The following is a 13849-nucleotide window of genomic DNA, read 5'->3' as shown; positions in this document are numbered from 1 at the left end:
CCTGAATTTCTATGTGCCTCGGGTTATTTATGTACTTCTCAATAAGAAGTCTGTCATCTCCAAAGCTTGATGCTGCTTCCTGTGATGAGAACCGAAAGCCTTCCCTATAATATGAAACAAATAGACATTACCAAACTTGTCATAATATTATAATTTTGTTGCAACTAATCAGCACTCGGGAATCTCCCTTTTTGTACGTAATTTAAACAATATTTGCATGTCACAATTTGCTTTAGTCAGAACAAATTGTCAACACAATATAAATTGTTTTATATGGTTTTGATGGTCCTTTGCTTTATTTCTCCACTTCTCCAATCCATGTAGTTGGCTCAAATTAACATTCTGCGCCTCCCTCATTCTTTATTTTTCAGATATTTTGTCTGTTTTTCCCCCAAATCAAAGGACACTGTCATCAGAGATTTTGTTTAGAATAAAAAGAATAGAATGGATTAAACTTTTCCCCCTTTTAACAGGCAGCTGCAAAGTACCTTTCCTACAATTCCACCTGGTACAGTGGGGGCATCCTTAATTGGTTGCTAGCTGGGCACAAGGATTCAGAAAACCGTTCACGCTCATACTCATACCTGGAGGCAATTTGGACTGTTCAACTGACCTCTGCTGCATGTTTTTTGTAAATAAGTTGCCATTATTTACTAAATATTGGAAAATTACATCATGAAGCTAATTTGATGGACAACAAAAGGAAAACATTAGAAAAAATAATTTAACTTACATGATCCTACGGGACTATAAAGGAGCTACCACCACACCCCGCTACTATTCCACCAATTAGGAAGCTAATTACTCACTCAACTAATCACCACCATGTGGACATAAACACCAGCTTCACTGCTGGTATATTTAAAAAACAATCTCCGATCATACAGTGTCGGTTCATCTGCGAATCAACCAGTCCATTCTCGCTGGCCTGCTTTGACTTATCTTTGTTTTGGATGTTCTGCTCAACCAAACCTGCTCTTCCTCTGGCGACTAGCCTCCCTATGAACTCTGTTCCTGTGCCCGTAAGCGTGCTGCTGGTCTATGGCTCAGTTGACTGTCGATGTTGACATTCGGTTCTCCTCAACCACTTGACAAAACTTTAGCTACCAGAGGGACAATGTGCTTCTTGATAGTTACAGGAGAATGGCTACTCATCTGCGACATAAAAACCATCTTGTCTTGGACATGCTTTTCGCTGAGAAGGGTGGTGTTTGTACATGTTTGGGGATGAATTCTGTACGTATATTCTGAAAAATACGACACCGGATGGTAGTCTGACCAAAGCAATTGGAGGTCTCGGGACTCTCACTGTTAAGTTGAAGAGTCATTCTGCTGAGAATACATCAGTTCAGTGACTGCTTGATTCATTAATAATTAATTTGGGAAAAAATTACATTTCATGATGTGTTGGGGGAAAATGTTTGTGTAATTGTGCGCACATTTTTCTTTCACCACACATCTTCCTGCATTCTATATTAGTTTGCCTCCTCGCCACAACCTTTGTCTACCTCTGCCATTTGCCAGTGCCTCTGGTCCTTCAATAAAGGGTGGTGATATGCATGCATGCGTGCATACCTGCGTACGCGAGTACGTGCGTGCGTGCGTACGTGCGTATGTGCGTGCGTATGTGCGTGCGTATGTGCGTGCGTACGTGCATACATACATACAGGGTTAGAGTATCATCATAGGGCGCCGTTCAAAGCGGATGCTTGTTGCATTAGCTCCCTAAACCCTCACTCATATTCTGTGTTTTTACAGCTTTTTTACAGATTTTTTTTATCTTTTATTTTTATGTTTTATTGTCTCTTAAAACTTTACTTGTTACTTCACTTTATATATTATATTCGATACTTTAATGTTTGAAAACTTTACTTTCAAGACTCTACTCCAAGACTCATGCTCTGCGAGAGGCAGTCTTTGATCTAAAAGTTTAGTTCATCTCTCCAAATTCAAATTTCAAATTTTGGACACTACTTTTGACCCACTCAGCCATGCCTACGCTGCTCTACACAAAGGACAACTGTTAGCGCTACGCAACGCCGGGATTCCCCTGGACCTCCCCGCGAAGTTAAAGAGGAAGAGAAGAGGATGCAGAGCCGGTCAAAAATGTCAAGAGAAAAAGCGACGCTTCAGACCCAGCATTCCATCTATTATTATGGGTACGTAACATCTATCCCCAATTAAGATGGAAGGGCTAACGGCGCTGACCAAACAACAAGGACACTATCGGAGCATCTGCATTATGTGGTTCACGGAGACTTGGCTGGATGAGCGAATACCAGACTCATCTCCTTGGATGGCTTTCAGCTGGTGAAGGCGGACAGACATGCTGAGGAGAGCGGTAGGAAGAAAGGTGGGGGACTAGCTGTTTTTATTAAGAGTAGATGGTGCAGTCCTGGGCATATTACTGTGACGGAGCAACTTTGAACTCGAGATATCAAGCTAGTAGCTGTTAGCATCGGGCCGTTTTACATCCCCCGAGAGTTCTTACACGTCATCGTAATAACTGCGTATATACCTCCTTCGGCTGATGCGGCAGTGGCTCGCGAGCTGCTCCACACTACTGTGTCCCGGCTACAGACGTCGCACCCCCAGTCCCCAATCCACTGCAATCCACTGCAATCCACTGCAATCCACTGCAATCCACTGCAATCCACTGCAATCCACTGCAATCCACTGCAATCCACTGCAATCCACTGCAATCCACTCCAATCCACTCCAATCCACTCCAATCCACTCCAATCCACTCCAATCCACTCCAATCCACTCCAATCCACTCCAATCCACTCCAATCCACTCCAATCCACTCCAATCCACTCCAATCCACTCCAATCCACTCCAGTCCACTCCAATCCACTCCAATCCACTCCAATCCACTCCAATCCACTCCAATCCACTCCAATCCATTCCAATTATAGTTCGCAGTCTAGCTTTGAATGCTCTTTTGACGCCAACATCTAGCGGCAGGATTTCCTTTGTAAATACAGCCAAAACGAGAGTAGCACCAAATTAGTGTGCTCGCCATAATACTGGGTGTATTGACAAAAGAAATCTATATCGCAGCAGTCACTGTGCTGTACTTTTTCTACGGGAAAATAGAGTTAGGGCCTGCTTGCCGTAGTTGTCCTATCCAGTGATTAATTTTATTTTATCGTGATAACAATTTTAGTATTGGTCCATATATGAAGTGCACTGGATGATAAGGCGCCCAGTCTATTTTGGAGAATATATAACTTTTATGTGCACTTTATAGTCGTAAAAAATACGGTTTAAAGAGAGATATAGAGCTAGAGATATAGATATTGAGATGGAGGGATAGAAGGATGGAGGGATAGAGATAGAAAGAGAGAGAGAGATAGAGAGGGCGAGAGCGAGAGAGAGAACGAGAAACATACCTTGTTTCGTCATCATTCCACGCAATTCTCATTCCTTTCCCTCCTCCCCCTGCAGATGCTTTTATCATTACTGGGTAGCCTAGACAACAAAAACAATCAAACAAAAAATGTTTTACATCAAAGTAAAGATTTTTTTTAAATACAAGCTTATAAACCATCCGAACATTTCCAGTATTTGTGCACAGGTCAAAAGGTCTAAAAACAAGCTTGACACACTAAGATAAATTTCTTACATTTACGACCCTGTAAATCCAAACAAATTGATTGAGAAGCTATTGAGTCATCAACTGAAATTAAAACGCAGTTTTTTTTACTGCTGCACTTTTGCAAACACCGGCCGGGGGTTTTGGTTCCCATGCAGTTCTTAATAAGCTAACCATCTGACACCCGCGTGACCGAACGATTCGCCGAAACGTGATTCGAGTGCTCGCCCCGCCCCCGGTGTGTATGTTTTTCAACCTCGGCACAAAAAATGACAATGAGAAACATCCCCACTTTTATTTATTTAATAAAATTAATACTTTCATTTTTTTCGGCGAAACGTCCATTTGACGAACTGTCCGTTCGGCGAACTGTCCGTTCGGCGAACTGTCCGTTCGGCGAACTGTCCGTTCGGCGAACTGTCCATTCGGCGAACTGTCCATTCGGCGAACTGTCCATTCGGCGAACTGTCCATTCGGCGAACTGTCCATTCGGCGAACTGTCCATTCGGCGAACTGTCCATTCGGCGAACTGTCCATTCGGCGAACTGTCCATTCGGCGAACTGTCCATTCGGCGAACTGTCCATTCGGCGAACTGTCCATTCGGCGAACTGTCCCTTCGGCGAACTGTCCATTCGGCGAACTGTCCATTTGGCGAACTGTCCACTCGGCGAACTGTCCATTTGGTGAAATGTCCATTCGGCGAACTGTCCATTCAACAAACTATCCATTCGGCGAACTGTCCATCGGCGAATCATCCGAGTACCGACACGTGTATCTTACAGCAGGTCAGCACAAAACAATCCAATTCATCTACTTTGTCCCTTGGATCCACTCTTGAGTAAAATGTTTGGATCAAACTAATAGAAAAGACTACTAACCAGCTGAGCCGTTGTCGTCTATGTGCTCAATTCACTCAGTTCGCCGTTTGGCCAGTTGGAAAAAAATGGTGGTTTATATCGAAGGTGTTCATGTTATACCAAATTCCTACATCACGTTTTAACTCATTTTTTTAAGAAACAATTGATGTTGTTGGAGGGGGGAAAAAATTAAAATTCACTAGTAATGAAATTAAACGCCTGACAGTCCACCGCTGCTTTACAGTGACTGCGATTTTCCTGATGTACAGTGAGAAGTTGGAGCAGCAATAGCCCACAGTCTCATTGTTCACTACTACAGGCTAACTTTTTTGAAGACCATACCAGCACGATTGTTGCATCTGAAATGACAGAAGCACTGGTTTCCGGGGGGCTGACCAAAGTATACATAACTGACTGGGGGAAAACATAATAATAGAGGCCACTTCACTCGAGAAATGGACACGGCTGTAGTGCTGTGTACATAGACTACACAGTGCTATTAGTAGGTATTCAAGTCGAATAAAAAAATAATGTTAATCTACTTATTTCAAGGATGCATTTTCGTGACTTTTTTTAAAGATGAAATAAACTGATTTAAACATCTATAGGTTCATGTCAGGATTATATTTCATATTATTATACATTTGCTTGCAACAAAGAATAAGATTTGCTTTACTTTTAAACTTACTTTGCTCATCATAAGAAACATGCTTGAAACAAAGTAAAATCCTTGCTCCTGAAATCCTTGGTTAGACAAAACCAGTACCCAGAGGGCCTTGCATTACTAGGAATCTGGTATGGGATCCACCACAGAAGCTGCATAAGGCTTCCTGACTTTCGTCTTTTTTCAATACAGACATAATCATCGCACACGCACGATCAGACATCTCACTTGTTTCCACCCCTCCCCTAAGAGTTGAGACGTACATTGTAATCAGGGCCCTCGAATTTAATAAATCAACAGAACGGAGTTGAGAAGTTGTCTTGACGGTCCTTCTCCTCGCAAATAAAAATAATCACAATAGGTGATAGTGACACCTCGCTACTTTGCGCTTCAGGTATTGCTGCTTCACTACATCTTGGATAATTGAAAAAAACAATATCATTCATTGATCTTCCATACTGCCCATCCTCGAAAGGGTTGCTGGAGCCTAACCCAGCAGATGACACCCTAGACTGGTCGCCAGTCAGTCATAGGGCCCATGGAGACACAAAGGACCAACCACACTCCCAATCATACCACTGCCTGCGGGAATCGAGCCCGCGTTTGCTCACAACGAAGTCAGGCAAGTAAACCTCTACACCACAAGGCGGTTTATTTTTTATCTTTTCAAATTCATAAAAATCCACGGTCTTCCGCTTACTACTGGGAGTTCTGAGTTGTTTATTGTCTCTCTTGCAGATGTATTTGCAGTTCTTGTGTCAATAGAAAAGGAGCTTCGTTTGAAAGGATGCGCTTCTATGGTTGTGCTAGGGTAACGTTAATTCACTCAGACACTCGATGCTGATGTGGAAGGTGATGTGAATGACGAGGACAGCTAAAACAGTGTCACTTGATTTTCCATTGAATTTGTAATTACTAACCAGTAATCACCTTGTATCTGTGCCTTTTGTTAAAAACATGTATACATAACCTGGTTTCTCTTTTCATCCATAAAATTTATTCTTCTCAAAATTCTGACCAGCTAGTCGAAAAATAGAGCGGCACCCTATAATTGAACGGCACTACGGAAGAAAATTTGAAAAATAGAACAGCATGCCGTTGAAATAGAGGTTTTCCGGTAACTGCAAGGAAGTGTCATTAGGTATATTAGATTATGTGCAAATATATAACAGGGGAAAGATTTTATTTCATTTTATAATACATTTGCTTCTAATGAAAAATACGCTTTGCTTTACTGTTGAATTTACTTTCTCATCATTATTAGAATCATGCTTGCAACGAAGTAAAAGCTTTGCTCCTGAAAACCTTGGTTAGACAAAACAAAGAGGAGCCAGAATGCCCTGCATAGCTGTGAATCTGGTCTGAGAACTGCACCTGCACCCACCACAGACAGTCCACAAGTTTTCCTGACATTTGTCTGTTTTGACTTCAGCTATATCAACGAACATGAACACTCCGACGTCTCACTTGTGTTTCCACCCCTCTCCTTAGAGTAGAGATCTACATTGTAATCAGGTCCCTCAAATTTAATAAAACAGCAGAAAATACATTTAAAGTCAGAATCAGAGTTGGGAAGCTGTCTCGATGATTGTTCTCTTAAAATCCTAAGACTGTCTTTTCCTCTTTATTCCTACATGAATTTGGGACTGTCTAATGGCGAACCTGACGTTTTTTTTTTAATATTTGAAAATATTTTGTTTTAGTTAGATATTTTTGTCACATTTTTCTTTGCTGAGAAATATGTTTACGCTACATCTTTTTTTCCTTTAATATTTTTTCCTGAGACACCGTAAGGAAGGATAAGAGGGTGGAGCCAGCCTTAATGCTTTGTACAAAAGTCGTGTCAGGCTTCTTCTAATGGAAAAAGAAAAGGGAAAGGTTGAAGCTGCTCAGGCACACCTAAAGCAACACAATGCCATCTCTCAGGTCCTGAGGGCTGACAAATTAAAAAAAATACAAATAAATTAAAAAACAGGCACTTGGTGGCTGGCAGGATATGGATGTTGCAGAATCAGTGAACAAGGCCTTAAAGGCCACTTTTGATGTTCGCATACAGTGCTACCTCAAGATACGAGCTTAATGCAATCCGGGAAAGAGCTTGTATGTCGATTTTATCATAACTCAAACGAACGTTTCCCATGGAAATGAACTGAAAACAAATTACCGTATTTTCACGACTGTAAGGCGCACCTAAAATCTATTTTTTCCCCAAAAGCTGACTATGCGCCTTATAATCCGGTGTGCCTTATATATGGATCAATATTATATATGGACCAATATTACATATGGATCAATATTATATATGGATCAATATTATATATGGATCAATATTATATATTAATTTTGTAATTTTGTTTTACATTTTTATACCTTTCTTCTCCCGGGTTGGCTCTATTTGCCCCACCCTGCACCCTGACTTTCACATGCAACCTATCGAGGGTTTGCTTTTGTATTCCCTTCAAAATACAGTCGTATTTTGTGATACAACAGCTTGTCATACAACATGATCGTCTTACGACGGAAATTTCGATCAAATAATTCGCTCGCAATACAATTAAAATTTCCAGATACGACCAAGCCAGATGGCCATGACATGGACTGTTTATCATTGTAGCGTCTTTTTTGCCGCATCTCTTTCGTGTATAACAATATCTATGAGCACCGAACAATTTATTCAAACAAGTTTTGATCAAGAAACGCACAACGCAAATGCGCGGGCAAAAAGAGGGCTTTTTGGGTAATGAAGTATACTCGTGTACACAACGCTCAGAAAAAAATCATTACCCAAAATCAATACGTGGGTAAGCTCATCTGTTGCATTTCCTGTTATTATTAACAAATACGAGGAGTATTATTTTACTTATCGCTCACTGCTCATAAGAACATCAGCGGCACTGGCTCGCAATTCCCTCTTTGTAATATTTCTGATCGCAACTAACTCTCATAAGTGCCGTTCAAAGCGGTTGCGACTAGAGATATTACAAAGGGGAGTTGCGAGCCAGTACCACTGATGTTCTTATGAGCAGCGGAGCGATCGCTAATACTACAAGACTACTTCTCGTTGGCAAGTGGTCGTGCGTTATCCTATTGTAAGGACATTTGCGTACATCCTTTTCGGAGTATTTGGAAGGGAATACGTAGTAAAACAGCAAACAGCCCATTGATAGCGAACATGAGGGTGGAGGCGTGGGTTAGGGTTAGGGTTTTTTGCACGGCAACGCGCTTGTAACATAACATAAACAAATTTAAATGAACTTGGATTACGATACAGACACTAAAAAATAAGTTTAATCTAACCTTACACGAAACTTAATTCTAATTTTGTTTTAATTGTTTTTATACCTTTCTTCTCCCAGGTTGGCTCTATTTGTCAGGCCTCCAACTTGACTTCTCAGATGCAACCCATCGATAAAATTCCCAAAATTGCCAACTTGCCCGGGAAGTAGTAATCCTCTCTTATTAGCGAACAAGCTCCGCCATTCGCACTGACTAAAAAAATAAAGCACTTTGCCCAGTGCTCGTTGAGACGTTGCACAAGGGAGTTGTGACCAGAGAGACATTACACGAGGAAGTTGCGACCAGAAAGACAGTGCCCATGATGTTTTTATGAGCAGCCTCTCACATCCGCTGTATGCTCGTATAATAAAATTTGTCTTGTATGTCAAGATAAATATTTGCCCGAAATTTCACTCATCTCAAATTGCTCGTATGTCTAGGTATTAGAGTACCAAGAATCTCGACTTTGGCCTCTGCCCAATTGTTGTCGCACCAGACCTCATTGGCCCTTCCCACAGGTGGTGAGCCCAAGGGAATGAGAACCAACATAGCCTCTTCACGCTGTGGCACCGGGCCCTATTGGTGAAGGCCAGAGCACCGGATGCTCGCCATCATGGCTCAACTACAGGCCTGGCTCCAGAAAGGGGCCCCGATGTCCCGCCTCTGGGCGAGGGAAAATGCTGTTCAATAATGTTCATCATAGGAGGTGTTCTTAGTCATTCTTTGTGTGGTCCCTCACCTCCGACCAGTTTACCATGGGTGATCCTACCAGGGGCACAGAGCCCCAGACAAGATATAGCTCCTGAGATCATTGAGACACACAAACGCCACTGCCATAATAAAGTGATGACTCAAATATTTTCTTATCATTTAAATGAACTTTCCCCCCCTTTGAATGTCCCATGTTTGTTGCATCCCGACCAAGTCTAAAGAAGCAGTTATATGACATTGAAGGAGATGAGGTCTTTGAATTTGTTTTTGAAACTCTTTTCCCACAGATGACATTTGACGGTTATTGCTCTGAAATTGCCACTAGTAAGGATGTTCAAAAATTGAAAAATACTTAGACCCTGAAAATACCTTTGAGATAGAGAATTTTGGCTTTTATAGCTTGTTGTCTTGACTTGATCAGGTTATAACCTATTGCAGTTTATTATATTTATTTTTTAACAAGCCAAATATGTTGTCTCCTTGCTTTTGCATAATATAACCGTACTTAAAACTTCAATAAGGGAACTGATTTTATTATTTTAACAAGGTGTGTGTGTGCATGCGTGTGTGCGCGTGTGTGTGGTGGTCTTTCTGCGCATAGACCCACCATCGCAAGAAAAAGACAGGGTGCTGGGCTGATTTTGTGAGCAGGCAGCATGTTGTGAAACCATGAGAAAGAAACAAATAGCCAATTTTTGTGTGGATCGGACTACCACAGTTTTATTTTCCCAACGCACCGGAGGGGCAATCCTCTCGCTGGCTGACAGTTGAGATGAGTTCCCAATCAGTCACCACCATAGGATGCTGTATTTAAACATTATTGCGGCAGGTTTGAAGAATCAAGATCGATGTATCGCATGATGAATGTTCCCAACCTCTATTGGATCAATTGAATGATCTAATATCATCACATAGCAAACCTCTAATTGTCTATAATGCAACATCCAGGATTGAGTGATATTTGTGCAAGTGATGACTTACCAATGTCTTGTGCAATTTTTACAGCTTCCTCTGGTGTCTAAAAAAAAGTGTTTTCATTATATAAAACAAATGAGAATTATCATTTTAAATTAAAAAAAAACAAGTCACAACGAATGAAGATGAAAATGCATTATTTAATAACAAAATGGATTTTGACTAAACTAGACTTAAATATTTATTCAAACAATTATGTGCAAAAAAGTAATAATAGCAGGTAACTTTACTATTAAAAATACATTTTTAATCTGATCAGAGGTTTTTCCATACCTTGACTACTCCATCAAATCCTGGGATTGTGTTGACCTTCGCAGCTTTAGCAATCATTTTGCTCTCAATTTTATCTCCCATGGCTTGGATAGCATCAGTGTCTGGCCCAATAAATGCAACACCTTGTTTTACCTAAAAAAGTGCATAATAGAAAATTAAAATAAAAAATAATTGGACCACTTGGGGAGAGAATTTAAGTTATTACCGACATTTTTGAGCTTCTTTAAATTACTGCTTGTCGTTTGCATGGGTATCGATCATTGGAAAACCTTTCCTTAGACTTTACTAGATATTTACAGCAGTTGCTGTTATTTTTAGGACAAACTGCTTTCACCTTTTTTTACACATACAAACATCCCTCCTCCCCTGTCCACCATCTTCAAATCCCATTGCAAGGAAGGGCAAGTGATTATTGGCATTACTGGCATTACAGTGTGATACACCGGAAGCACGGCAGCAGACAAAAAAGCCATACAGAGAGTGATAAACACTGCCCAGAAGATCGTCGGCTGCTCTCTGCCATCACTAGAAGACATTGCCAACCCCCGATACCTCAGAATAGCCGGGTCCATTGTTGGAGACCCATACCACCCGGGACAAGGCCTGTTCCAGTTGCTTCCATCTGGCAGACGCTACAGGTCCTACAAAGCACGGACAAACAGGCTCAAGGACAGCTTCTTCCCAACAGCCATCAGGTCTCTGAACCTGCAGCAACACGTGACGTGACGACTACACATATCCCTACTATGAAATTAAGTCAAGTCGAATTGAAGTAACAGGAAGGTCGTTTAGTGCAGATCTGCCTTCCACAGGATGACTGAGGGAGGGTAAGTATAAAGACTGAGAGGTAAGTGATCCATCTTATTCTTGTTGGCATCGGTGAGGCAACTTGTAGTCGCCGGAAAATGGCGCTCAAGGCGGAGAGCTAACAAGTATGAATATGTCATAAATAAATGTCATAAATGTGTCTGGCCTGGGAAGACAAACTTGTGGAGAAGCACTATACAATTTCGTCATACGCTGCTGAGGGTATGATGACTACTAGGCTTTTTGTCAAGTCAATGATGACGACAATGCCTATGTCTGATTTTCATTTTTCATTTCTTTGTTTATTTGTTGTTGTTAACGTGTTCTTCGTGTTGAGGCTTTAAATTTCATTATACTTGAATAATGACAATAAAAAGATTCAATTCAATTTAAAAGAAAAAAATCAGGCAACTATTCTGGCCTTAGTTTAATATTCCATCTTGATTTACTTTTTTTGAAAAAAAAATATATGTCAAAATGAAGTTGAACGGTATTAAAAAGAGCGGTATTTAAGATTTACACTTCTATTATATATTCTTTTTTGTAAATAGTTCTCAATGGTAAAGTTGCGACTTATTTTAATTGTCAGCCCTGAAAAATTGTGTTTGTATTGATTCGCTTTGCTATGGATGTCCCTCCACCATCCGCCAAATATGAAATTAGTTATTTGTATATGTCCAGATTTCCACGGCTCTGTAGGCTTAGTAAACTAAGGTTCACAAAAAAAGTGGAAACAATGTTCTGCACCAAAAGATGATCTATGTGGACGACAATTGTAAGCCCAACAGCAGAAGAAAACCAACAACAGTCCATCAGAGGGTTCCAAGACCTGGAACAGACGGGGAACAAGGCCTCGTTATCTAAGCTTCAATTTTGCCAGATTGAAGTCACATTTCTGGGAAATATCTTGTCACAAAAAGGTTGAAGGCTAACGGACAACAGGAAGAAGGCCGTCAGAGATGCCCCCAGACCCAAGACCAAGAAGCAAGTCATGGCTTTCCTCGGTTTAGGCAACTACTGTCGAGGATGGATCATTCAATTCGCACAAATCACCCAGCCACTATTAGACCTCATGAGTGACAAAGACCTCAACCTATCAGATCCTGTAGAATGGACTTCAGCTGCTGAAGAAGCTTTCAACACCATTAACCAAGCCATACTGGACCCATCCGTCATGGGCCTGTCAGACTACACCAAGCCTTTTTTTTCAAACGGTTGACTGCAAGTCAGGATTCAAGACGCCTGCCCTTGTCCAACAACATGGTGCTAAACTACGCCCCGTCGCCTGCTATTCAAAAAGACTGGACGCAGTGGCACAAGCCCTCCCACCATGTGTGCAAGCCATATGTGCAGAGGCCATGGCTGTCCAAAGTTCCGCTGAATTCATACTATTCCATTCACTAACCCTACGGGTCAGTCACACAGTTGACAAGTTATTAACCCAGACCAAAATGGCATTTCTATCTCCAGCTCGACACCTGTCCCTCACCGCGACATTGCTCTCACAACCACACCTCACCGTTCAAAGATGTAATACCCTGAACCCAGCCACACTGTTGCCCACCGAAGAAGATGGAAATCCACACACTTGCCAACTAAGAACCGAAGAGAATTACAAACCTGACCTAATGGACAACCTACTGCCCACCGGACACATTGTCTATGTGGATGGATCATCATCAAAAACCCCGGATGGAAAAAACCTCACCGGAAATTCTGTGGTGACTCAAAAAGACACCATCAAGACAGGACGACTCCCAGCAACTGGTCTGCACAAGCCGCAGAAAAAGTGGCCCCGACAGAGGCCTGTGAAAATATTCCAAGGACAAGACGTGACAGTGTGGACAGACAGAAAATTTGCTTTCTCAACAGTACATTTATATGCTGGACAGTGGGCTAAATGAGAAATGAAAATGTCCAATGGATCCCCAGTCAAACACGCATAGCTTCTCACAGAACTCCTCAAAGCGGTACAACTACCAATGAAGCTGGCTACCTGCAAATGTAAAACACACACAACGAGACAAGACCCCGTCTCATTGGGGAACAAGCGAGCAGATGAAGCAGCCAAAGAAGCCGCACACTCTGCAAACATCCAGCGGGCAATCTCCACGGTGGAAAGGCCCAGCCCAATCCCTGCCAAAATCCTAAGAGACATGCAAAATCATGCCACGGAAAAAGAGAAACTACAATGGGAAACAGAAGGAGCCACTCAACACAAGAACGGCCTCTATGCAGTAGAAGACAAGCCATGCGTCCCATGATGATTGTTTGAAGTCATTGCCAAATTGAGCCATGGAAGGAGCCATGTTTCAACAGGGGGGATGATCGTTATAGTACAACAAACAATGCATGTTGCCAGAGGTCTTCAAACCTACTTTTGCAGGAACTGTCTCACTTGCTGTAGACACAACTCTCAAGGCAATGAACGACCCAAGCGCGGAACAAGGCAAACAGGGACATATCCCTTCGAGGTTCTGAACATGGATTTCATCAAACTGAACCAAAGTGGCACATATAAGTACTGTCTTGTGATTATTGACACACTTACCAAGTGGGTTGAGATATTTCCATCCAAGAAAGCTGACGCGATAGCAGTCGCAAAAGCAATATGCAAATGGATCATTCCAAGACATGGGGAGTGATAATGGTGCACACTTCGTGAACAACGTGATATAAACCATGGG

At 41.7% G+C, this 13849-nt stretch overlaps 1 protein-coding gene across 5 annotated transcripts in view; it reads right to left on the bottom strand.

The window, feature by feature from the left end:
- pcca (propionyl-CoA carboxylase subunit alpha) overlaps positions 1–13849 on the bottom strand; it is an 85596-nt gene that overhangs the window by 53609 nt on the left and 18138 nt on the right. For all 5 annotated transcript variants that reach the window (XM_077728943.1, XM_077728940.1, XM_077728941.1 and 2 more), the window contains 4 exons: positions 10356–10487; positions 10089–10125; positions 3396–3474; positions 2–104 (listed from right to left, as the gene is read on the bottom strand). In XM_077728943.1, coding sequence (XP_077585069.1) covers positions 2–104; positions 3396–3474; positions 10089–10125; positions 10356–10487 — 351 coding nt within the window. The remainder of the gene's footprint in view (position 1; positions 105–3395; positions 3475–10088; positions 10126–10355; positions 10488–13849) is intronic.

Source organism: Stigmatopora nigra, chromosome 12, assembly GCF_051989575.1.
Source record: "Stigmatopora nigra isolate UIUO_SnigA chromosome 12, RoL_Snig_1.1, whole genome shotgun sequence".
NCBI classification, from domain to species: Eukaryota; Metazoa; Chordata; class Actinopteri; order Syngnathiformes; family Syngnathidae; genus Stigmatopora; species Stigmatopora nigra.
This window is presented reverse-complemented; position numbering and strand designations above follow the sequence as displayed.